Source organism: Phyllobates terribilis, unplaced genomic scaffold, assembly GCF_046119375.1.
Source record: "Phyllobates terribilis strain yellow unplaced genomic scaffold, ASM4611937v1 Scaffold_8__6_contigs__length_399053987, whole genome shotgun sequence".
Classification (NCBI taxonomy): Eukaryota; Metazoa; Chordata; class Amphibia; order Anura; family Dendrobatidae; genus Phyllobates; species Phyllobates terribilis.
In genome coordinates this window covers 155,748,295-155,774,761 of record NW_027362768.1, presented here as the reverse complement: position 1 = coordinate 155,774,761, position 26,467 = coordinate 155,748,295, and the positions used below count along the sequence as shown (strand labels likewise).

General features: G+C 42.1%; 1 protein-coding gene across 1 annotated transcript; it reads left to right on the top strand.

Moving 5' to 3' along the window:
* The first annotated feature begins 8,070 nt into the window (after positions 1–8,070).
* On the top strand, positions 8,071–26,215 carry LOC141156951 (cytochrome P450 4B1-like). The gene is made up of 12 exons (XM_073643544.1): positions 8,071–8,427; positions 12,503–12,647; positions 13,134–13,178; positions 16,401–16,528; positions 16,608–16,732; positions 16,987–17,138; positions 17,690–17,796; positions 17,886–18,076; positions 19,960–20,093; positions 20,416–20,480; positions 20,627–20,709; positions 25,867–26,215. The coding sequence occupies exons 1-12, from the start codon at positions 8,236–8,238 to the stop codon at positions 26,042–26,044; spliced, it is 1,545 nt and encodes a 514-aa protein (XP_073499645.1). The 5' UTR covers positions 8,071–8,235; the 3' UTR covers positions 26,045–26,215.
* Positions 26,216–26,467: the final 252 nt, after the last annotated feature.

Sequence of the window (26,467 nt, the reverse complement as noted above, 5' to 3'; positions counted from 1 at the left end):
GCATGAGATGGTGCATTATCATGCAGAAAAATGATCTTGCTGTGAAATACACGGTTCTTCTTCTTGAACCATGGCAGGAAGTGCTGTTTGAGAAAATCCACATACATTATGGAGTTCATCTTTAGCGCCTTCAGGGATCCTAAAGGGGCCGGCAATCTCTCTCCCCATGATTCCAGCCCAAAACATTACTCCACCTCCTCCTTGTTGGCGCTGTAGCCGTGTTTGCGTGGGGTGTCCATCAACCAGCCATCCTCCACTCCATCCATCTGGACCATCGAGCGCTGCACGGCACTCATCCGTGAACAAAACAGTTTTGAAATCAGTCTTCATGTAATGTTTGGCCCACTGGAGCCGTTTCTGCTTGTGTGAAGTGGATAGAGGAGGTCGACAGGATGGCGTATGCACAGCTGCAAACCTCTGAAGGACCCTGCATCTTGTTGTTCGGGGGACGTTGGAGGCACAAGCAGCTTCAAAAACTTGTCTGCTGCTATGACAAGGCTTTTTTGCCGCTGCTCTTTCAACCTGACGTAATTGCCTGTAGGAAAGAGTCCTCAATTTGCCCTTATCAGCACGCACACGTGTGTACTGTGAATCAGCTACATACTTCTTGATTGCCAAGACACTTCATCCTGATCATCGCACAATGTTGATTGTAGTCATGCCTTGACCTAAACACTCCACAATTTGTTGCTTCTCAGCAGCCGACACATCCTTTTTCTTTCCCATTTTGGCAGAAAATGTAGGCTGCTTAATAATGTGAGAGAGCCTTCTTAAGTAGTCTTGCCTTTCATTGGACACACCTGCCAAACTAATTAGCACAGGTGTCTGCAATTGCTTACAGTGATATAAAGAGCCCTGACACACATCACCATCAATGAGTTTAACTGACAAACAAACAAATTCTTCCCTTATCACTCCTAAACACTTTTTGCATAATAATTTGGAACGCGGTGTACATGTGCTTTTCCACAAAACACCAGCGGTTCACGTAGTGAATCTTACAGTTCTAACTTGCCAACCGTGGTCTGTATGGAATTGTTCAATAAAGGGCCCAAAATTAAGATAACATAGATGGGAGAGGTCTCTATGAATAGGAATTCCTAAGTATTTGATACCCTGTGAGGGCCAGGCAAAGGGAAAGTTGGACTGGATGGAATCCTATATGGATTTGGGGAGGGAGACATTGAGGGCCTCAGACTTCGCTGCATTGATTTTAAAATTTTACCATGTAACAAAGTGATCTATTTCAGCCATAACAGCATGGATGGATATATGTGATTGAGTGATATATACTAGGACATCATCAGCAAATAGAGAGCACTTGTACTCGGTGCCTCCCACCTCAATCCACCTAATATTGGGGTTATGGCGAATTGATGAGAGCAGGTGCTCCGTCACTAGGATGTATAAGAGAGGGGACAGAGGACATCCCTGCCTTGTCCCATTGGTGATTGTGAAAGGTGATGAAAATGTTCTGACGCACCCCCTGGGCCTTGGGACACCCGGAGCCGGACCCTTTTTGGTGGATGCTGGTGGTTGTAGTCTTCGTGGCGGCGACCCGGTTCCGTGGCTCAGGGCGGTCAAACCAGTGGCGGAACTATTTATGTGGTTTTGATGTTTAAATGTCCGACTACGCCACCCGTGGATTGCGGTCAGAGTGAACCGCCGCTACAGGGCAGACCGCTGAGGCTGGTGTTGTGGGTGCAGCAGAGCGTAGCATAACTCCCCACGGGAGGAGTATAGCCTCAGGGCAGTGTATGCGGAGGATGGGGGTGATGGTGCAGGGCAGCAGCAGTAACGACACGGAGTCAGTGATGCAGTCCAGGGTCTTTACTCACAGTTCTTATTATCCAGACCACGTCTGCAGGTAACGGCTGCCCACGTCGTACTGTGCTCACCAGGTGAGGGGCTCAGACAACTCCCAGATAACTTTGGAGCACTTCACAGGACCCCCTTTGTGTGTCCTTTGTCTGGCCTTTCTTACCAACACTTCTGTCCGGCTGCCTCGGGCCTCCTCTTGGTAAACTTGGCGCCAGTTTCCCTGACCCTATGTGGTGCCTTCCTAGCGGGTGTAGCGAGGGGCTGCGCCACATAAAATGTCAGAGCCTCCGGTTTCTAGCTGAGGGTCGTTTCCTGCCTCCACTAGTTCGGGGACCGGTCTCCCCCTTTGGCCTGACCCCTCCACGCAGGTGGATTCGGGCGTGCGGTGGCGACTCGCCCGTCCGCACCCCTGGGATCCCTTCATTCCTCGTTCCTGGAGCCTTCTCCGCTCCTCTTCCTTCCTTCTCCCTCTTCCAGGCCTGGGCCTCTGTTACTAGGCCCGCCTCCGGAGCAGAGCTCATGCAGAGCCCCTGCTCCCTGCCACTTCTGCTCAGACTTCTCTGCACTGAACTAAGATGGTGCCCACCTTTTATACTCCCTTCTCAATGCACCCAGGAACTGCTTCCTCCCTGCTCCTGCACTACAGGGTTCCCCTTCCTCAGTGTTCCCTCCCCCCACTCCAGCCAGGGACAGGGACTGTCGTGCCCATCTCAGGGTCATATTGGTCGCCCTGCCCCACGGCAATGTGGTGTAATGCATGCAGGTGTCGGGTCCTGATCCACACTCCATCCTTACCTGAGAGTGAGATATCACACCTCTGGGTGAGGTGCAATATGTCTGTAGCAACCGAGCCCTCAGGGTGCTACAGTTCCATTTATCTTCAGCCTAGGTGACGTATTGCGATACAGGGCCGTGATTTTGGCTATAAAAGGGTCCCCTAGACCCCTACCCCAAGCTTTTTAAGAGAATCATATATGGCGTGCCAGGAGACTCTATGGAATGCTTTCTCAGCATCCAACGAGAGTATCTAATTACAAATTTTTAACTGCATCTAGCCCAGGAAATACTTTGTGCCTAGTAGCAGTGTCTGCTAGTCAGCGGATTATCCCGGCTGTTAAGCAAGCTACACCACCTGTAGTTTAGACACTTAATTTTTTCAAAGGAAATGCTTCGGGACCATGGGATACTCAGTGAAGAGCATCAGGAGGCACCCCAAGGCATAGGGGCTGGGACTGGCAGTAGGATGCCTTGCGGTGGACAGCCGAGCTCGATCCTTATAAAAGCTTTTTAACTGCAGCAGCTTTAGTGGACGCTACTGGAGCTGGAATTACGCGGCTGCTGGCATGAGACTTGCCCTCCAATAGATCCTTGTAAATGGATTTAAAGTGTATTCATTCAAATTAGAGAGACAATTTAAATTAAAAAGCTTAGAGCTGCCTCCACCACAGGGGGGCTCGCTCGACCCACCAGCGGACAGGCACCAGTATTGGGAGAGGGGGGCTGGCCATCAGGGTTCACCGCGGCTCTGGCACAAACCCGGCGACACGGAGGTGGCACGGGCAGGAGCGGACTGGCCGTGTCGGCTTCTCACTTTTTGGATTTTAGAAGGGCATGACATGCCTATATCTGTGTCTCCCCCTCCTTTTACTCCTCCACCTCTTTTATTTTCGCATGACTATATGTACTTGTCACTTTTCCATGTGTTAGTTGTGTCTTCTGAGCAGTTTGTCAGCTTTTGGACACCTTTGAAGGTGTTTTCTATGTGTTTCTATGTGTTTTTGTTTGCCTGCCATTGGTTTTAACGGTGTTCGAAGGTGTTCGACGAACCGAACCGAACTCGAACACTATGGGGGTGGCTCAACACTACTTAGAAGTTAAATTCAGAACTACAGATTTTCCTGAGTCTGGGATGGTATCCTTACAGTTTCTCTGATGATAGTGACCCGCTCTTCTAATGGTTCCTTTTGATTTCTTCGTCTCCATCCTAAAAAAGAAGCTCTAGACTAAACTTGCAGAGTCCAGATTAATGGGAATCCGTGCATTGAAATCCACAATGTGTCCATGCAGAGTCATGCCATCTATATACTCTTCTATTTAAATAGTCCTTAGTGTCTCTGATAAATTTCAGACATTTTTTCTGTTCAATGTCTTTTTTGAGCTATTTTCCAATTTTGTCAATTTTGCTTTTTAAAGAGTTCAGGTCTCCACTCACTGCTAGGGACATCCAAAGAATGTGGCACTGCTCACCTTAGACCTTAGGTCTCTTCTCTATGCACTCCGGGCCCTATCTCACCTCTCAACAAGAAACTGTCTCTTTACCTTCAGCTTACCCCCTCCCACTCTGGGCTAGTCCCAAACATCAACTATTGCTATCTCTATTGTCAGCAACACACATTATCAACATTATCAACGCAAGTCACAATTCACAATACAAAGTACAATAACACTTGCTTCTTCAAGGGTGAACGTGGGTAAAATGTCCATCTCCATACCAGCACAAAATGAATGTTCAAACCAAACACATCTGCTGGGTGCACCCTTGGTTCAGTGCACATTCCACCTAATTGTTGTTCCATCTTAAGCCCTGTCTTAGCAGAGATAGATGGAAAACAAGTATCTGGGAAAATCCAATTTGAAATTTTTGGCCACACCAAGGGTGTACAAAGTGCATGAGCTTAGTTTGAACAGTCATTTTGTGCTGACTCCCTTTAACATTGTCAGCACTGATTCAACTGCGTCAGACTGTCTACACACACACTTTATTGAAAAGGAAATCAGTGGTCAATGCTTTCATCCATTTACAGGAGGAATAACAGAGGGACAGGACAATGCAAAGTTCTAAGAAAGGATGCTACATGGAATGAAAGTATTTACTAAACTTTTTCATATGAGGGTACCCTGTAAACCCCATTTTAGATTATTTCCTTACTATTTGGAGATATTTCATTCACTTTACCAGCAATTCACATCACTGCAGCGAAGAGCCTGCTGAGTCATTATGAGAGCAGAGTTCACACTGTCAAGCAGTCCGTGATAGGTGTGTTGCTGGGTGTGACAGTCACTGCAAAATCACTGACAATATTGGAGCCTGGGAAATGCAAAAACATGTGCCTGCAATAAAAAGAGAAGAGTGATGTAACCATGAGACTTCTACCTGCAGAAATAATACACGAATGTGTACAATCCTCCATTGTAAAAATACAGTGGAAAAATTTAGAATAACATTAATAATTCATTATTATTTATAAAATAATTTTCTACTTTTATTGTTAGGATCATCTGAGCGTAAAGGGCTTGTCTAGTTTTCAAAAAGTAAACTATGCTATTGCAGACTTGTGAATCCTCGCAGTACACGCTGTGAGGATTCTCCAATGCCGGCGGCGAGACTGAGCGATCATGTCACCACAAATACGTGATATGTATACTTCTGGCCACATTCCGACTAGACATGCGCAACCTTGCTCAATGCAAGTGAATTAAGTGAGTCTGGGAAAGTCTAGTTGGAATGTGGCAGGGAGACTGCATATTGTATAGAGTGACTGCAGACTTTTGTGAAAAGCCTGGACAATGCCTTAAAACAATGCCAGCAGAATACCAAAACTGACAATACTGCCATCAGTGTCCCGCATAAAGAGTGCCCAAATGATGGCTGCCTTGAACCACCACTAGGGGGAGCTTCCTGCATTTGATTCATATTTAAAAGAATGTCTATAAACCATCAGGTGATCTCTGCTGTCGCTCATTCTGCATCACTTACACCTGCAGTCTTATATATAAGGCTTCTCCAGCTGATTACCCACTGGAGGTACTGTGTATACAGAGGATCACATGACTGAGTGTTTCACCTTTACCTTTCATTCAATACAAAAGTCTGATGAAATGGATGTAATTCCTGTAACAGACGAACAATCTATTGTATCTTACTGTATGTCATGTCCTGAAATGCTCAACCTCCCACAAACTCCATATTGCAATATTGAAGCTGATGAAATCCTTCAGCATACACTACCCAGACTTTCCAAGGCAACTGCATGTATGGCAAGTCCATCATATACTGTTCTTTTATTAAAAACTCTGTGGAATGAGATGTAAACTTCCTGCAATTTCTCAGCGGATCCGTCAGATGAATGTTGGCAACATTTTTTTTAATTTAAATGCCACACAGTTTTTTCAGGAGTTGTGAAACTTTTTATTGTGTAATGAATAAATTGTATTTGTGGAATACTAGACAAGCTCTGCACCAAACAATATAACATTAAATCATATTACTGGTTGTCTTAGAGAAAAATTGTAAAATCAATACAGACATCTCTGGAGAGGGTACATATCACCCTCACATTGAAAAAATGGGATTAATTATAACTGGGGACGAGATAAACTAATTATAACTGGGGAAGTGAAAAAGAGCTGTAACTTCAACTTCCATTGAAGTAGGACTTCCTTCCGGGAACAGGTAATTACTAGTGTTGAGCGAGTATGTTCTATTAACCCTTTCACCGAGTATTCTCGGGCCGAGCTCCGAGTATTTATAGCTGCTCGGCGATATCGTTGAATCGCTCCCGTGTGCATGATTTGCAACTATTTGACAGTTTTATTACATGTGAGGAATGTCTCGTACATAGAGAGCAGCTGTGAAAAACTCACCCGGTGACTCGGAGCGGCGGGCGGAAGTAGTACCTCCAAACCGGAAGTGGTAAGATCCGCTTGGAGTATTTGAGGCGGGAGCCAATAATGGGGTGGAAACCCTATCTATAGATTCAGATTTTCAGGTGCTGACCAAAGAAATCACTAATTTACATCAATCTTTAACTAAGGTCTGGTGGAATGTTAGGAATTTAGAAGAGTACAAAAGGTTGGGGCTGTTACCTCGAGGCTTGCGTGTTCAGATATTCCTGGCTTGGGAAGCTGAGGAGACATTTCAAAAAAGCTGGAAAACAGGATTGCTCAAATGTTCAACCATCTTGATGGACATGTTGATTGAACATGATCAGACTCTCCTAAATAAACTTAAGGAAGATATTAGAGGCCGTGAGGACAAACTCAATGCCTTTGATAATGAATACCAGATTATACCTTTCATACAGCGCTTAAAAGTCACTATTGACCAATTTGAAAAAGATATAATCAATGGCAAGAAACATAAGTTCCACAGGGACAAAGGGGACTTTAACAATTTACGAACATTCAAATGGAGCCATAAAGGCAATAGACGTCCAGTCACATTGGATACTAATTTGTGACATGAATTGTCATCAAGAATTTTTTATCGTCAGATCCAAGCAATGCAGAAGGGGCTGTAAGAGGGGCAGACGCAAGGCCAGAGGCCAAAGGAAAGACAGCCAGGAGCTACATCTTACAAGCGGGAAACCCGCCACAACAAGAGACGTTAGTAAATAGGTTTTGATTTATTATCAGTGCTTTCTCTAAAACAGCGTTAGCAATTCAACAGCAGATAGCCTGCAGACAGGCATACAGTTGAAACCAGAAGTTTCCATACACTACATAAAAAGACACATCTGCATGTTTTTCTCAATATCTGACATGAAATCAGAATAAAACTTTCCCGTTTTAGGTCAGTTAGGATTACCATCATTTTTAATGTTTGCCAAATGCCAGAATAATGAGAGAGAGAGAGAATGTTTTAAGGCATTTTTACAGTATTACTTACTGCAAAGTCAAAACTTTACATCCATTTCATTAGTATTTGGTCCCTTAAACTGAATGACTTGGGTGAAACATTTGGGATATCCTTCCACAAGCTTCTCACAATAGTTGGTCGGAATTTGGGCCCATTCCTCCTGACAAAACTGGTGTCACTGATCCAAGTTTGTAGGTCGTATGTGAACTGTATACTGTATATATGTATATAGATATCTCTTGAAACTATAAACTTTATGGTTCATTGATCCCTGTCTTTGTGTTGCTGACCAACAGAAAATGGGGGTGTATTTATTTATTTGTCTGATATATTTATATTTTTTTCTGTGGGATGGGGTTGCAGGTCTGGTATCTACCTATGGTGGGCTTATTTGCTTTTTAAGTGATTTTAATCTGTTTCTGGAGTATCTTTGTGCATTTTTTATAATAAAATTGAATACATTTTTTATGTTGATCACTGCTAGTCAGTATGCATCGTTTCTTGTTTGCTATGTATTTGTCTTTTGACATGCTGCAGGTAGATCCCTCTTTTTGATGGTGCCCTCCCAGTTTGGTGTATTCACTGCTTTCTTCCTCTGCACAATCTGGTTTTCTGATCACTGGTGTGTCTGTGTTTTAATGTGAGTGCACACCCCTTCCTCAGGCATTAGTAACCGCCTCTATTCATTGTGCTTTGAATTTCTCAGGCTGTGGCTGCTCCTGACAATAATATATAAAGAAAGAGCCTTTACGTATAACAAAGAGCAAAATCCAGCCATGGCTTCTCCAACGCTGCCAGGACTCTCCTGCCTGAGCCTCGCTGAGCTCCTGCACTGGGCAGCCTACCTCTGTGTCCTGTTCCTGGTCTACAAGGTCTCCAGTCTATTCCTGAGAAAGACGAAGCTGGAAAGAGCGTTCAGTGCTTTCCCGGGTCCTAAACGTCACTGGTTGTATGGTAATGCCCATGTGGTAAGTGCCATTTCATATGGTGTTTGCTATAGTATATGTTTTCTGCATTTCAGGCAAATCATCAGAATATGCTACACTATAGGAAATGCCAAAAAGTCAAAAGTGTCCAGACTTTGCTTTCGCTCCCTTTACTTCCCCTTAGCTTTCCATGTTGTTGTTTTTTTTTATTAAATACACTAAAGGGTTAAAGAGGTATTAGCATGTTTATTTAGTGTGCTCAATATTCAGATTTTTATGGTATTTATCCAGGAGGCATTGCTCGCAGCCGGGTTCTCTGTCCTTACGCTGCTCTGCCTAATTATTCTTATGATAACAATATTATGTGAACAATGCTCCCTTGAAATAAAATAGCATCAAATTAAAAAAACAAAAAAAACCCCATGTCTCTGGGACAGTATGGCGGATTAAAAAAAAACAAAGTAAACAAATTATTCAGGCTATATTCTTTTCTTTCCAGTACCCTTCTATTTTAAATTTTTTTTACGTGATTTATATTAATAAAAATGTACATTTTTATATTATACCACTTTAGTGCCATAGTGAATTTTTCGATTTTTTTTTTTTTTTTTGCTAAAAAACTTGAATTTCTGAAGTGTGACCCACATTAAGGCTATGTGCCCACGATGTAGAAATGCGCAGGATTTTTCCTGAGCGTTTCTGCATCTCCCTGGCAGAAAAAAACGCATGCGGATTGTACATGTGGATTGTACATGCGTTTTCCTGCCAGGGAAATGCGGAAGTGAAGCGTTTCTGCAGCGTTTTTGCCACTGCGGAAACGCTTAAAAAACGCATCGTGGGCACACAGCCTTAGGCCAAGTTCAGTATTTGGTCAGTATTTTACCTCAGTATTTGTAAGCCAAAACCACTTGTGGAACAATCAGAAGAAAAGTATAATAGAAACAAGTCATCGCTTCTGTATTTATCACCCACTCCTGGTTTTGGCTTAAAATACTGACCAAATCCTGAACGTGTGAACAAGGCCTTAGGGTAGTTTCATATCATTTGGAGAAATGTGATATAGCTGGAAGCAGGAATAAGGCTGTGTGCCCACGATGCGTTTTTTAAGCATTTCCGCAGCAGCAAAAACGCTGCAAAGACGCTTAAAATGCATGGTGCTGTGCACATGCTGTGGAAATTTCCACTGCGGATTATCATTGCGGAAAAAAACGCAGCACTACCAATTATTTTGCGGAAGCGCTGCGCTTTCGCCGCCATTGTCTTGCATTAGATCGCATGGATTACTCATCACTGTATATGTAGATGCATATTCCATGCGTTTCAATGTGCGGATGGTACAAGGGTCTGGAGGAGAGGAGACTTTCCTCCGGACCCGGGTACCATAGAAAACTGTAAAAAAAAAAAGAATAAAATAAAAAATAAATATATACTTACCTTCTGGCTTCCCGCTCCTGCTTGCTTGCCGGCAGTTCACGATGGAATGAAGGACCTGCGCTGACGTCAGAGTCATGTGATGGGTCACGCGACGTTGACGTCGGCAGGTCCTTCCGTGTACCGCTGCCGGCAGCCGGGACGGAGGGAATCAAGACTGCGGGGGCCATCGGAAGGTAAGTATAGATATTATTTTTTATTTTTAACCATTCTTTAGGTCGCACTATATAAATCCATGCCGTTTGCATGGATTTATATAGTGTGACCAAGTTGACAAGCACTTTCCAAGTGATGCTAAAATCGCTTGGAAAGCGCTTGTCAACCCGCATGCAGAAATGCAAGTGAAGAACGCTTCACATCCGCATGTCCCTGGCAGGAAAACGCATGTACAATCCGCACGCGTTTTTTTTTCTGCCAGGGAGATGCAAAAACGCTCAGGAAAAAATCCTGAGCATTTCTGCATTGTGGGCACATAGCCTAAAACATGAGCAAAAAGTGGTAAGTTTGATCTTGTGGCAGGTCTTTTTTAAGTGATTGTACTGTACTAATAAAGGGTGCACCACCAATCAATCCCCTAGTTCTTACTAGTGATTGATGGCTGCCAACCTTGTATTGCTGTAAAGTAGTGGAAGATCATCGGCACCCCATCGGCACAATTTGTGCTTTATGAATACATGGCAATGATAAGAAGAACTAGATGGTGGCCCGATTCAAACGCATCGGGTATTCTAGAATATGTATGCGGTACACCGGGCGCAATCAGCAGAGCGGTGTTTAAATTTGGCGCCAATCAGCGAACCGTGTTAGTGAGGGACGGAGAGCCTGTTTAAATTTGGCGCCAATATCGCTGATTGGCCGCTGCCAATCAGCGAATTGTATTAGTGAGGACCGGGGAGCGGCGCTGCGGGAGATGACCGGCTGCTCGCAGAAGAAGTATCCCAACCGGCGGCGCTGCTCCCCGGTCCTCCCTTCACACTTGCCGTCGAGAGATCAGCGGCCCTAGCCGCTGATCTCCCGACGGTAGCCGCATGGAGGTCAGCGGCGCCGCCGGTCGGGGTACTTCGGCTGCATCGGCGCTGACGTCTGTGAACAGCGGTGTCTAAAGTTGACGCCAATATCGCTGATTGGTCGCGGCCGTCGGCAGCGACCAATCAGCGTCGTATTAGAGTGGGCCCGGGAGCGGCACTGCTTGTACGGGTACTTCCGCTGCGAGCAGCTGGGAGATGACCGTCTGCTCGCAGCAGAAGCATCCCGACCGGCGGCGCCACTCCCCTGTCCTCCCTTCACACTTACCGTCGGTAGATCAGCGGTCCTAGCCACTGATCTCCCGACGGTAGCCGCATGGAGGTCAGCGGCGCCGCCGGTCGGGATAGTTCTGCTGCGATTAGCCGGGAGATGAGCGGCTGGCGCCAGTCATCTCCCGGCTGCATCGCCGCTGACCTCCATGCGGCAGATAAGCCGCTAACGGTCGCCATCTTTTTTCTGAAATCCCGCGTCGCTGATTGGCTGTGGCCGGACCAATCAGTGACACGGGATTTCCTAGACAGACAGACGGGATAAGACAATTATATATATATATATATATATATATATATATATATATATATATATATATATATATATATATATATATATATATATATATATATATATTAGATGTAGTCACTGTATAGTACAATCCTGTTTCCTTAGGGCATGTTAGTTGTTGCTATGCTTTTGTTTTAGAGGTCTTACAGATTGCAGAGGATGACAAATAGGGGAAGGAGGGTTGTAAAGGATTGGAAGATCAACAGTATCCCTAAAAACTATGCTGCAATCATTATGATGTTGCAGTGTCTGTTGTACCTGCTGTGACATTCAGTTGTTCCAAATATGCTGTGATGACTATAAATGCAATGTTCTCGAGGGGAAAGAAAGCAACACTTGCTGACACAGGCTGGCAGCCCCTGCCGTATGGACCTTTATAAGTGACAAAAAGGCAATTGCTAAAGAGTTCTGCATTTTTAGTGTGAGAGATATAGTGGAGTGTAGCTATTAAGTTGCACTGTGTGTGGGCCAAGCAGGAGAACAGGGGTAGCAAGCAAGTAACTAAAGTTTAAAAGTAGCAGTTTGGAACCCAGATATGGCCAACACTTCTTTGATGTCCAAGGAAGTGGGGCAGAGGGGAAAGAGAGCTCAGCTTCAGTGATGTAAGGAGCTAGAAGTCCAAAGAAGTACGTTTGTGGGGGACCTTAAAACATGGGAGAAGATAGGGACAGAGGCAAGGTGTAAGTCGGTCGTGAAAGATGCTAGTGAAAGAATACTTGGCTTTCCTAGTCGGGGCACAGGTACTGTGCTGAAAAGGTGTGAAGGTGAAAGGAAAGATACCTTTAAGTATAGAGATAATTTAGCTGTTATATGGAGTGAACGTGAACACAAAACCATGTGCTCTCTGCTCATCACAACCCCCAGCAAAAATCTGCAGCTGTTGCTATTACTCCAACAGAATTCCCAACCCGTATAACCTTAACTATTTAAATTGACCTTCAAAGTGTCTCATTCATAGTCACAAATATCAAAACTATAATGCTTTATTGGAAAAAAACCTGGACCCTTTTGTGGCTGCACAGGTTGCACCTGATGGACATCTCTGCATAATAGTAGGATTATCAAAGGTTATAGCTGAAATATTTCTTCTTCTTAACAGTTCAAACAAGATGGGACTGACTTGGACATTGTCAATGGTTATGCAAAACAGTTTGACCATGCTTTTCCCTTGTGGCTTGGAAATTTTTTTGCCTCCCTCATTGTCTTTCATCCAGACTATGTGAAAGCTATTCTATCCAGGCAAGGTGAGGCAGAATTTATGATATTCTTTTTCGTACGTTATTTTCAATGGTTTATTATACTTTCTATGATGTTTTCTTTGTTCATAAATCAACACTACAAGTGAAGATAAAAAAAAAAAAAACTTTGCAATATATCTTCCAATAAAAATATATTTCCCAATTTATCAGTCACTGATCAATGACTCTTAAAAACTGCTCAAATCTGTCTACAAATCTGTCTTCAATGAAGGAAAAAATAATACCTGCCACTGAAAAAAGTCTATAGAGAGAAAAGGGGAGAGACTTAAGCAGAAATACTAATATTACTCATGTATACTCACATGACAGCTTTTTCTGAAAGTGTAATTAAACTATTTTGTGACTTTTTCTCACTAGCGTGCTCTGTGTAATTCAAGGTGAAAAATAGTGCCCCTTTTTATGCTCATCAGAGTTGTAAGCCTTTTCATGTTTAGTGATTATATATTAAACACAGACATCATTTCTTTATAGATCCAAAGGACAACTTTGCCTATCACTTCATAACCCCATGGATCGGTATGTAACAAGAATTTGCAAACTGTATAAATCCAAAATACCACAAGATGGAGGATGAAAAAAATGACTATCAATGTGCTGAGCCAAGGAGGTGGCTACATTCTGTGTATACAAAATTCTGATATTTTAACTATGGTCTCATAAGAAAAGTCTGCAGTCATTCTATGAGACTGCAGACTGCCAAATGGTGATGCACACACTGTCACCATTTACTAGTATTCTCTGTGCGAGTGGGAGGCCATCTGACCACATATATGCGATTAGCACGTGACGACTAGACTCAGGCTGAGTTCACACGATGCGTATTTAATGCGTTTCCGCGGCGTTTTTGCAGCTGCGTAAACGCCGCGGAAACGCATTAAAAACGCATGGTAGAAGGGCAGCAATGTTCCCCCAATTGAAATCCGCATGTGCTGTGCCCATGATGCGGATTTTTCCGCAGCATAAACGCTGCGCTCAAAAATCCGCAGCATGTCAATTAATTTTGCGTAAATGCGTTTCGCCGCAATTGACTTGCATTAGAACTCGCCAACTCCGCAAGACTGCATTTGTACTTGCGTTATTGGCGCGTTCTAATATGCGGATGGTACCCGAGTGTGGAGAAGATGAGACTCTCCTCCACACCCAGGTACCATAAAAAAGCTGTAAAACAAGAATAAAATAAAAAATAAATGTATACTTACCTTCTGTCGGCCCGCGCACCGCTCCTGCTTGGTTCCCGGCACTTTGCAGTGAGTTGAAGGACCTGCGCTGACGTCAGAGTCATGTGACGGGTCACGTGACGCTGACGTGGGCAGGTCTTTCAATTCAATGTTGCCGGCAAGGGAGAACGGAGTGTAAAGCAGGACAGCACGGGCCATCAGAGGGTAAAGTATACATTTATTTTTTATTTTTACCATTCTCCCGGGTCACACTATATAAATCCATGCTGTTTGCATGGATTTATATAGTGTGACCTAGCTGTCACAAACATTTTCCAAGTGATGCTAAAATCGCCTGGAAAGCGCTTGTCAATCCGCATGTGGAACGCATGTATTCCGCAGGAAAAACGCATGTACAATCCGCATGCGTTTTTTCTGCCAGGGAGATGCAGAAATGATGCAGAAATTTTATGCTTCATTTCTGCATCGTGTGCACATACCCTCAGCCGGCTTGTCTCGATTCTTCTCTATTGAGAAAGACATGGAAGTCTAGTTGGCAAATGACTGCAACTGTGCAAATCACATTCATACTGTGAGATGACTGCTCACTTGTCACGATTCCTCCTCTCAGTGTGGTAAGTGGCAGCTCAGCCTTCCAATCTGGTGCAGGGGCATGCTGAGTTGTCAGTATTGTGATACAGTTCAGCCGTCCAATCTGAGATTTGGGCGTTGTGGAGACACGAAGGCCAGTGGGTGCTCTCGTCCACTGGCCTGGCTGTCTTTAGAAAAACTGCATGGACTAGGGCTCATCCCACAGAATACCCATACTCCTTTCCCGTGGGCAGAATACTACTCAGACAACACAGGGTGAGGGTAATATTGTGTGGAAATAATTTATTGAACCACCAACAGGCAATAACATATAGTACGGTCCCAGCAAGTACATAAGTACAAATGACAGACTCTCACTGACTCGCCGGGAATTAGAACATCTGTGACTTCGGGGCTTCCAGGGCCAACTACCCCAACAAATGGCACCCCGCTTTTGGTGGGCACTCACAGAGAGGAGGTAGCAGCAAATTTAGGAAACTGACAATCCATTGAGGTACGTGGTCAGGTGACCTTATTGTCCCAAATTGGATTCTCCAAATGTCTCCATGGGTTTATTGATGGGCAGTAGATAAAATCTGTATTCCTCCAGTTGGAGCCATGGTGCCTTGGCTGCTGTCGTGTAGAGTCTGTGTGGAAACAGATGCAGATTCCCCTTTCGTTTCTCATTGTTCGAAAGTGTACAATTAACCTGCATATTTTGTCCTGAAATGTTTGCAGTACAACAAGCTGCATGGACTGATGCAATAAGTAGTCAGCAGGCATTCACTAAATAAACAAACATCGATTGTTCAATTAACCTGCGCCTTTGTCCCTTATAGATAGCAGAACAATAAGCTGCTGGAACTGATACAATAGATAATCAGCAGACCTTCAACAAACATCAAATAAATATACAACAAGAATCAACATTCAGGCTTATATGAACAATGCCTTATGTCTCTTGACTTGCTGAATAATATTTCTGGCATAATTAAGAATAAATTCGGTGTCCTCACAGGCGTGCTGAACTGTCAGTGTGGTAAGTGACAGTCCAGTCATCCTCAGGGCCGGGTCATGCTGGATTTCCTACAGCTGTCTCCTGTTTGGAATGATTCCCAGGCTATTTAGCTGAGTTGTCTGCCTCTTATCTCTACCAGTTGTAGCTCTTCTCAGTTCAGTTTGGTGTGTGTTTGCTTTGTGCTCTGAGTTCTAGTAATTTGATCTTTGTTAACCAACCTTGGATTTGCCTTTGACCATCCATTTGCCAAGCCCCTTTGTCTTTATCCACTACCTTCTTAGAATTCTGACTGTGACCTGACTACGCCTTTGCCTTACCCCTCTGTTTATGACATACCCTCCTTGCTTTTGACCTCGGATTCCCTGACTTCCCCACCTCACGGCATGTCCGTAAGTAGTGACTAATGTCACACCACTTGCATGGGGAATACTGGGAAATTGTGACAGCGTGTGCATTGCACACCATCAAGATTCAGCTGTCTGTCTATATTTGCACCTTTTTAAATAGGATTTGTCACTTGCCATAAATATGTAATTTTTTTTCCCTGGTGTAAGTACCACTATTCTCCTGAATAGTTTTCCTTTTGTTCTTGTGTCTCTCTGTTCCTGAGATACAGCCCCTCTTATGGGCTTGGGCTTCAAGAAGACTCCAACTGAGCAGAGTTGAAGATCGCAACCCACCTGGCTAAAAAAGACTAGATTTACATATAGACAAAAAGTGGCCATATTTCAGGAGTGGAGAGGATCAGGAACCAAAGAATCATGCCAGGTTCAGGAGAACAGTGGCATTTATATGGGGTAAAAAAAATAGGTATCTATGGTAAGTGACAGGTCCTCTTTTAACTATACACTTTAGATTTACTTAGGTCTTTGCAATTATACTTCATGCTGTTTGCTTCAGTAACAGTATGACCTGCTCTAGTCAATTCATAGGTTCCTACTTTGACCTGTCTTTTGCCTTCCTATCATTTAGGGAAAGGTTTGCTGGTGCTGTCGGGGCAGAAATGGTTCCAGCACCGAAAACTGTTGACATCGGGATTCCATTATGATGTCCTGAAGCCGTATGTCAGGGTGACGTCTGACTGTGTTAATGTCATGCTAGTAAGGAGAAATTTCCAGGTTTAGAACTCAAAAATCCTTGTGATGGGAATGCCTCAGGTTAATGCTGAATCTTGTTTAGGACAAATGGGAGAAACTGGCCCCAAATAATAAATCAGTGGAGCTTTTCCATCATGTCAGTCTCATGACCTTGGACACCATCATGAAATGCGCCTTCAGTTACGAGAGCAACTGCCAGAATAACAGGTTGGTGGTTTCCAACAATTTATGTCTAAAACTTCACAAATTATCAAAGATATAGAGGCATATCATGTAGCTGCTATGGGGTCATTGGTGAGATGGTTCACAAACCTAGTTGGTTCTCTCCGATATGCACACTTGTTGGCAAAAACCTTCGCCAGACTCCCTTCTTAAGAAGACTGCACTCCATTGCAGAAGCCATGTCAGGTACTGCGCTCTGTACAACACGATTGATTACTTTCTCTATTTATTTATTGCAGTGAAAATGACTACATCAATGCTGTGTATGAGCTCTCCTACCTGGTGCAGCGCAGGTCTCGCATCTTTCCATATCATAGTGACTTTATTTTCTACCTGAGCCCACATGGATTCCGCTTCCGGAGAGCAGTGAAAACAGCACATGAACACACAGGTCAGAAGAGATCATAAATTACAGTATTCACAAGGTTTTCTTATGTAGCTTTTTAAAGGTTGTACATTCTATATTTCAATGTTAGATTTTTTTTTTATATAATGGATGAGATGATCATTAAGATCTTTTACGCATACACAATGATAGACCAGCCAGCATAAAGATGCGTGCCTACCATTACCAATTTTTGATACTAAGACTCTGTTAGGAGTGTATGTTCACAACCGTTGGCTATACCCATGACCTTTCTGAATTCACAACCCTCCATGCCCAATCCCCACCATTCCACGCTCTATACCCTACTTCTTCCACTGCCTTCCGTTCTCTGCCTCCATGAATGAAAGTACCTACCAGAATAGCTGGTTTCTTGGAGGTTTGAGGAAAGTTTGACAAAGCGCAGGAGACTTGTTGACACATTCTGGAGTCTCCCCTTATTTCAGGATCCTCAAAGATATTTCAGGAGAGTTGGCAAATATTCCATAGAGGCGGACTGTGCAACTAGTTTGGTGGCCATTATGACAGTAATAATTTGCTTTCTCTGGTTATTACAGAGAGAGTAATCAAACTGAGGAAAGAATCACTAAAACAGGAGAGAGAGGTTGAGAAGATCAAGCAGAAGAGACATTTGGATTTTCTGGACATTCTTTTATGTGCCAAGGTACTAAGATGCTCAATGTATAAGTTACCATATATCCTGAGGAGGAGGCTATCTTTCCTGTTAAAGAGATGTGTGTCTGTATTTATCAGGATGAAAATGGTCAGGGTCTATCTGATGAAGATCTGAGGGCAGAGGTGGACACGTTCATGTTTGAAGGACATGACACAACTGCCAGCGGTGTCTCCTGGACATTATACTGTATGGCTAAATACCCTGAGCACCAGGAGAAATGCCGGGAGGAGATCAGAGAGGTCCTGGGAGATCGGACTATAGTAGAGTGGTAAAATCCTAATATATAATGCCACATATTGTTTTTTTATATTGTAATTCAGCCCCATGGAAGTACTGCAGAAGAGTGCTGAACTACTGTGCCGCTATACATGAACCAAGGGGTATGTCTAGAAAATATTGTCAATATATAGGAAAATATGAACAAATAAAGTAGCACACTGTAACACTGAGTATATAGATATGAAATATGAATAGCTTAACTGCTGTAGAAAATAGAAATAAATGAGAAAAATTTTTTGGAAATTTTTTTTTTAACGCATGTAAATATGAAGTATGGAAAATGAATAGCATTACTGCTGTAAATAAATGAGAAATCTTAGCGCATAAATTGGCCAATTCATGTGTACCTGACAGCCGCGGTAAGGCGTTTCTCGAGTAAGCACCTGTTCACACCTAATTTTTGTAGTGGAAGTGCCATCACTTTCTTTGTTACTAGATTTAGCGTTGACTGGGCACTCCACCCCCACCCCTATGCCGCAGGTGGTTTTAAATGCATCAGGATCTGTCTTTCCCACACATAAGCAGACGGAGGTCTCTTAGAGAGGTATTCACATTGATAGGTCCTGACATCGAGAAACGCCTTACCGCGGCTGTCAGGTACACATGAATTGGCCAATTTATGCGCTAAGATTTCTCATTTATTTACAGCAGTAATGCTATTCATTTTCCATACTTCATATTTACATGCGCTAAAAAAAATTTTCAAAAAATTTTTTTTCATTTATTTCTATTTTCTACAGCAGTTAAGCTATTCATATTTCATATCTATATACTCAGTGTTACAGTGTGCTACTTTATTTGTTCATTATATATGGAGGTAGCTGCTCTTAGTAAGCACCTGTTCACACCTAGTTTTTGTAGTGGAAGTGCCGTCATTTTCTTTGTTGTTATATAGGAAAATATGACCCACATGATGACCAAACAAATATTTTTAATGATTTTAAAGATTATAGTTCCTACATTTCTATACGACTACTAGGGCTGATTTTAGACCCCACTATAACTCCATAAAGTAATAATGCCCAGCATCGCACCCCCTATAATGATGTGGCATAGACAGTAATTTATACCTTAACCCAGTAATAACACCTACTTTATTTTCCCTACAGCCTAAAAATTATCCAAAAAATATTATTTTGTGTATCCTTAAAAGTAATAAGGCCCTTTAAAAGTAACGACATTTTTAATATGTGGGACACAAAGAGGGTTATTCGTAATAACCCCCTGTGTTCTTTTTAGGGCAGAAAACGTGTATCATATTATAGAAAATTCCATTACTACCCAAGAAGGTAATAATAAACCCTGCACAATAAAAATGCCTATTCTGCTCCACGTGATAATAAAATTGTGCCCCCCTGATATTCTATAGTGACTCCTTCATCAATGACCCCTAAAAAGCTATTAGAAGCAGAGTGAGTGACAGCAGCACCACTCCACAGCTTTTATCACTGACCTCAAACAAATTGTCATCAGGGAGCGGTGATGGAAGCAGGGTGAGTGACACCAGTGATGATGTCTTGATCCAGACAGGGTAATAGAAGCTGCGAATAAGTGACCATAGGGCTATCTCCTGTGACATTCCATTTGAGACTCCCTTCAAACTAAACATCACAGGAAATAAAGTAAAAAAAAAAAAAGAGGTATTAGCTGTATTGGGTAAATTGTAGGGAACTTTATAATAAAGCTAAATACAAAAGTCATTAGGGTTAAAGATAAATATTTATGAAGGGCATTATAGGCATCGGACCACCACCTTAAAAAGTAGTTCTTTGAAGTTTTCATGCTCCTCATGGGCATGGCCCTTTTTTATATAATTGGTAGAGTGGATGTTGTAATATTATTAATTTTCTTATTACTGTTTTGTGTTTCCAGGGAAGACTTGAGTAAGCTGCCATACACCACAATGTGTATAAAGGAAAGTATGCGTCTCTACCCTCCTGTACCGGGGGTAGCTCGTGAGCTGAAAGAACCAATCACATTCTTTGATGGGCGAAGTCTACCCAAAGGTCAAACATATTTTTTTTTAATCAAAATGATAAAAACATAATAAAACTGAATTCTGCCCTTTAATAATGAAAATACAGCAGCAATAAGCAGCCCCAGCAAGCTTCCAATTTTGCCAGATCTTACCATAATATATACATATAAAAACTATAACATGTATACTGTATATAAACCATTTATTTATAATTTACATGATTTGATAACTTCAAACTTGCTATTTTTTAAAGTGAAAATTGAAGAAGGGGCTTTTATCTTTAAGATGTTTTAATGTGATATATTATAGAAATGTATTATAAATTGCTCTTTTGTCTTTTGATGTGACAGGTACCATAGTATTTCTGAGTATATTTTGCATGAACAGGTCTCCCAGTATGTGGGATAACCCTGAGGTAAGCGGAGGCTACATAGAATTACAATGATTCTATGCGGATAAATACCTATCTGTGTGTCATGAGATAGATGGATAAAGTTACTGATATTACTTTTGCAATAGTCTTTAAAACCTGGTTTATGTGTCATCTATTTTGTGATTTAGGCTTTTGATCCACTGAGGTTTTCACCTGAGAATTCATCAAAGAGACATTCACATGCGTATGTTCCATTTTCAGCTGGAGCAAGGTAAGACATCTTAGACTTGGCATGGCGCAGTGGCTCACTTATTGGTCAATTAGGAAAGCATTTACTCAGTATAGGGCACAGAACATAGCAGTTACTTGTTAGATTTGAGTCACAGAACTTGGCGGTTAAACATCAGGGTTGAAGCACAGAGCTTGGTGGTTACATATCTGAGTTGAGGCACATAGCTTGGTGGTTTCACATCAAACTTAAAGGGGTTTTCTGACAAATAAAAGTTATTTTTAATCAATAGATCTTGGAATGATAATAAGTTCCACAATTGAATGTATTTAAATAAAATGTTCCTGTGCTGAGATAATATTATAAATGTGCCCCTGCTGTGTACTGTGTAATGGCTGTGTCTGACCATGCAGGAACATGGTCTGATGATACTGCAGCTCCTGGGCAAGGGAGGAAACAAAAGAGTATACAGACATTACAGCAGGGGATCACAGCTGATTCTTTCTTTCAGGTAAAACTTTGTTTAACCGGTTCCCGACCGCCTACTGTAGATAAACGTCGGCGCTTGCTGGGCTCTGTTCAGCGCCGACATTTAAAAACGGTGGGTGGTCTCGCAGCGCTCAGGACCCCCAGGGTCCTGCAAGCGCTTCGATTCCGGTGCAGAGCGTTGGCTCTGACAGGGGACATCATCGGGACCTGATTGGATCAGGTCCCAGTGATGTTAACCCTTTGCTATGTTCTATATGCCGCGATCTATAGTGATCGCGGCATATAGAAGATAGACAGACAGAGGAGAGGGGGTCGTCTTACTTACCTCTCCGACGACCCCTGATACCTTCCAGGACCTGGCGTTGCTATGGCAGCTGGAGGTCACATGACCGCCTCCAGATCTGCCATATATGGTGTCCTGCCTGGCTCAGCCTGCAGCTGAAGCCAGGCAGGAGACTCTGACTGTGAAACAGTCAGCAAAGATCTCATGTAATGTAATACATGTCTATTACATTACATGAGATCAATGATCAGAAAAATAAAAATTAATGTCCCATACAGGGACTAAGTAAAAATGTAAAAAAAAAATGTTTTTAAACTGTTAAAAAAAAAATCACAAAATAAATAAAAATAAATAAATAAAATATTAAACCAATAAATCCGTATATTTTTACAAAACCAAAAAAAGTACACATATTTGGTATCGCCGCGTCCGAAACAACCCAAGCTATAAAACTGTCACACTAACTCCTTCTGTGCACACCGTAATAAAAATAAATAAAAAACGGAGCAAAAAAATATGCTTTTTCATCATATCGCAAACAAAAAGTGGAAAAAAATGCGATGAAAAAGCAAAATAGAAATAAAAATGGTACCGCTGAAAACGTCATCTTGTTCCGCAAAAAAAAGCCGCCATACAGCTCCATCAGTCGAAAAATAAGTTATAGCGCTCAGAATAAAGCAATGCAAAAAAAATATTTTTTTCTATAAAATTGTTTTATTGTGTAAAAGCGCCAAAACATAAAAAAAATACAGTAAGTGTAGTATCGCTGTAAACGTACTGACCCGAAGAATGACGCTGCCTGATCACTTTTACCACACGCAGAACGGCATAAAAAAAACCCTCAAAAAACAATTCCTGAATTGTTGTTTTTTGTTAATTTTACCTCCCAAAAAACGGAATAGAAAGTGATCAAAAAATGTCACCTACCCAAAAATGGTACCAATAAAAATGTCAACTCGTCCCGCAAAAAACAAGCCATCACATGACTCTGTCGGCCGAAATATGGAAAAATTATAGCTCTCAAAATATGGTGATGCAAAAAAAAAGCGTCTTTTAGTGTGTGACAGCTGTCAGTCATAAAAACCCGATATAAATCTGGTATCTCTGTAATCGCACCGACCCGAAGAATAAAGTAATCTAATCAGTTATATCACACGAGGAACGGCGTAAAAAATAAATAAAACCAATTCTTCACCTGCTACTGATTTGTTTATTATGTCTCCCAAAGATCGCAGTAAGGCTCTGCTCACATTTATCCTGCGCTCTGCGCTGAGCACTTACACCAGAGTTTCCGTGTAAATCTCTGAAATATGTGATTCAGCCGGAACCCATGACGGAAGATTCCCTGTAATGAGGCAGATATAGGCGACTGTGGATGCCGTCTAGCCTGGGATCCCACGGTGTCATTTGTTTTAGGCGTGCATAAAAGTGCGGTTGGCCACACTTTTGTGGACTTCTGAAAAAAAGGACACCGCTAAACAGAGGCCAGACGGAGTCCAGAATAACTCTGCTGCCTCATTACAGTGAATGGATCCTGCAGGGGTTTCATCTGAATTACATCACTTGGAAATTTAGATGGAAACCCCGATGTAAGTGCTCAGCTTAGAGCGCCAGATAAATGTTACTTAAAATGTTCCCAAGAAAAGCTTCAACTCAGTCCTCAAAAAAAGCTAGTCCCCACTCGGGTCCATCATCTGTTAAAAATATAAGGGACTTCCAAGTTACTGGTAGCAGAAAGGCTCTGGAAAAGCGAAATGGCCCTTGCCCCCCAAAAGAAATTCAGAAAATTTTGTGCTCCCAAATCCAAATGCCTATTCTACAATAATTTGTTCTCCAATTGTCAAATAGCACTCCGTCCCCCCCAGATCTCGCCGTATGGCTGAGCGGTACGATACAGCCACATATGGGGTATTGCCACTTTTAGAAGAAATTGTGTGACACATTTCGGCACCATTTTTACCCATTGCCCTGTGTGAAAATGTAAAATCTGAGGGTAAAACATTTTTTTTGTGGTAAAAATATAATTATGCTTTTTTCACTGCCCAATGGTATAAATGTAAAAATTAAAAAATACTCCCTACTTCCCTAGATGAATTCCTTGAGAGGTGTAGTTTACAAAATGGGGTCACTTGTGGGGGTTTCGGCATGTCAGCGACTCTTCAAATGTGACATGGTGTCTGCTGCCTATCCCAGCCAACATAGCGCTCCTTTCTCTTCTGAGCCCTGCCGTACACCAAAGCAGTGGTTTTCCCCCACATATGGGGTATCGGTGTACTCAGGAGAAATTGTACAACAAATTTCATGGTGCAATTTATCCTATTATCCTTATGATAATGCAAAATTAAGGGATGAAAAACGGTTTTGTGGGAAAAATGTGAAAATTTTATTTTTACAGCTCAATATTATAATCTTCTGTGAAGCACCTTGGGGTTCAAGGTGCTCACCACACATCTAGATAAGTTCCCTAAGGGGTCTAGTTTCCAAAATGGTGTCACTTGTGGGGGGTTTCCACTGTTTAGGCACCTCAGGAGCTCTCCAAACGCAACATGGTGTCTGCTAATTATTCATACAAATTTTACATTCAAAAAGTCTAATGGCGCTCCTTCCCTTCCGAACCCTGCAGTGCACCCAAACAGTGGTTTTCCCTCACATATGGGGTATCAGCACGCTCAAGAGAAATTTCATAAAAAAAAATTGGGTCTAAAGTAACATTTTTGTGAAAAAAGTTAAATGTTCATTTTTTTTCTTCCACATTCCAAAAATTCCTGTGAAGCACCTGAAGGGTTAATAAAGTTCTTGAATGTGGTTTTGAGCACCTTGAGGTGTGCAGTTTTTAGAATGGTGTCACTTTTGGGTATTTTCTGTCATAAAGACCCCTCAAAGTGACTTCAAATATGATGTGGTCCCTAAAAAAAAAAAAAAAAAGTTTTTGTAAATTTTGTTGGAAAAATTAGAAATCGCTGGTCAACTTTTAACCCTTATAGCTCCCTAACAAAAAAAAATTTTGGTGCCAACATTGTGCTGATGTAAAGTAGACATGTTAGAAATGTTATTTATTAACTATTTTGTGTGACATATCTCTCTGATTTAAGGGCATGAAAATTCAAAGTTTGAAAATTGCAAAATTTTCAAAATTTTCACCAAACTTCCAATTTTTTCGCAAGTGATATCGAAGAAATTTTACCACTATCATGAAGTACAATATGTCATGAAAAAACAGTCTCAGAATCAGGGGAATCTGTTGAAGCGTTACAGAGTAATTACCTCATAAAGTGACAGTGGTCAGAATTGAAAAAATTGGCCCGGTCACGAAGGCAAAAACAGGCTCTGGTGCGAAGTGGTTAATAACAGGCAGGGAAATGTTTTGCCTCACAAAAAGAATCAGCTGTTTTCCCGTTCTGTAATGTCTGTGTTTTGGTTCCTCCCTTGAACAGGAGCTGTGGTATGATCAGACCATGTTCCGTACACCGTCAGACACAGCCATTACACAGTACACAGCAGGGGCACATTTATAAGATTATCTCAGCACAGGAATATTTTATTTAAACACATCCAATTGTGGAAATTATTATCATTCCAAGATCTATTGATTAAAGTCAACTTTTGTTCATAGGACAACCCCTTTAAGGCACAAAGCTTGATGGTTACACATCAGAGTGGAGGACTAGAACTTGGCAGTTACAGATCAGGGGTTACCATCAATAGCAGGAACTGTATCTTAACACAGTTAATAATGTAACTGGCGCTTGGTACGCCATCTTGATTGATGTCTACTGTAAGCCACTAAGAGAAGAGCACTGAGCAGTAGTATGACCGCTCTGGTCAGAGTCGCTTGAATTATTTGTATTGTGGTTTAATAGGTAGGACCCTATGTGAGCACCATGCATTGGGATTGGAGTTCCATGTTCCTTTTTCTACTTCTACACATGGAGCATCCACTCCAGCAAGACCAGCACTCCAGAGTAGTCTCAGCAGGCCCATCTCCAATCATGGATTCCCATAACTTTCACTCTGATGCACCTTGGTTTGACACTCTGACCCATTCAATCTCATAAAGAGAGGAGGGGAGAGGCTCCTGTTGCTGCCAGTTGTCTTAAAACCGAAACTCAGGACCTTAAAAAGGAGGAGTCAGAGATCATGGCTGAGCTCTTGATAGATTTTAATTTTTTTATGAGACAAAATAATAACAAATGAGAGGAGGATCCCAAACATGTGTGCATGATTGGGTTAATTTAATATTACTTTTTTTTTTTTTTTTTTAAGCTGGTGGATTTTTGTCCTTTAAAAGGAGCATTTTAGGGGTGGGACTTTTTCTTTTTTGCTGCAATCAAAGTTATTATTTCCATTAATTTTATACATAGCTTGTTAAATAAGACCAAACACCATTGTCAAATAAGACCAAAAACCTTAATTTTCTCTTCCCCTAGAAACTGTATCGGACAGAACTTCGCTATGAATGAGATGAAAGTTGCCATCGCGCTGACGTTACCCAGATTCGAACTGAGTATAGACCCCAAAAATGAACCAAAGAAGATCCCTCGGCTCGTCTTACGTTCTGTGAACGGCATTCACTTGAACCTGAAGAAAATAGAAAAAGCTTCATAAAACCTGAAGACTTCAACCTCTGTGACTCAGTCGTGTCTTTGATGTTTATATTGTATTGCTCAATACTGCAATATTGAAGCTGATAACATCCTGTAACATCCACTGTCCAGACTTCCCAAGGCAATAACATGAATAACAATTCCATAATATACTGCTCTTATATGAAAAACTCCATAATATGAACTGTAAATTTCTTGCCTTCACACATCAGACCCACCAGATGATTGGAGCAAGATGGCACAGGGCGGTAGCATCACTCACAGGTTAAGGTGGCCGGCCACAAACTTTCTGTTGTTTACAATCAATCAAACAAGACTAATTTAAATCGTTCAACACAACAAGTGGTTTCTCAAAATTAACTACACAATGACACATTTAGTGAGTATTGCAGTCTCAGAATTATTCACCCTCTTCTTCCCAATC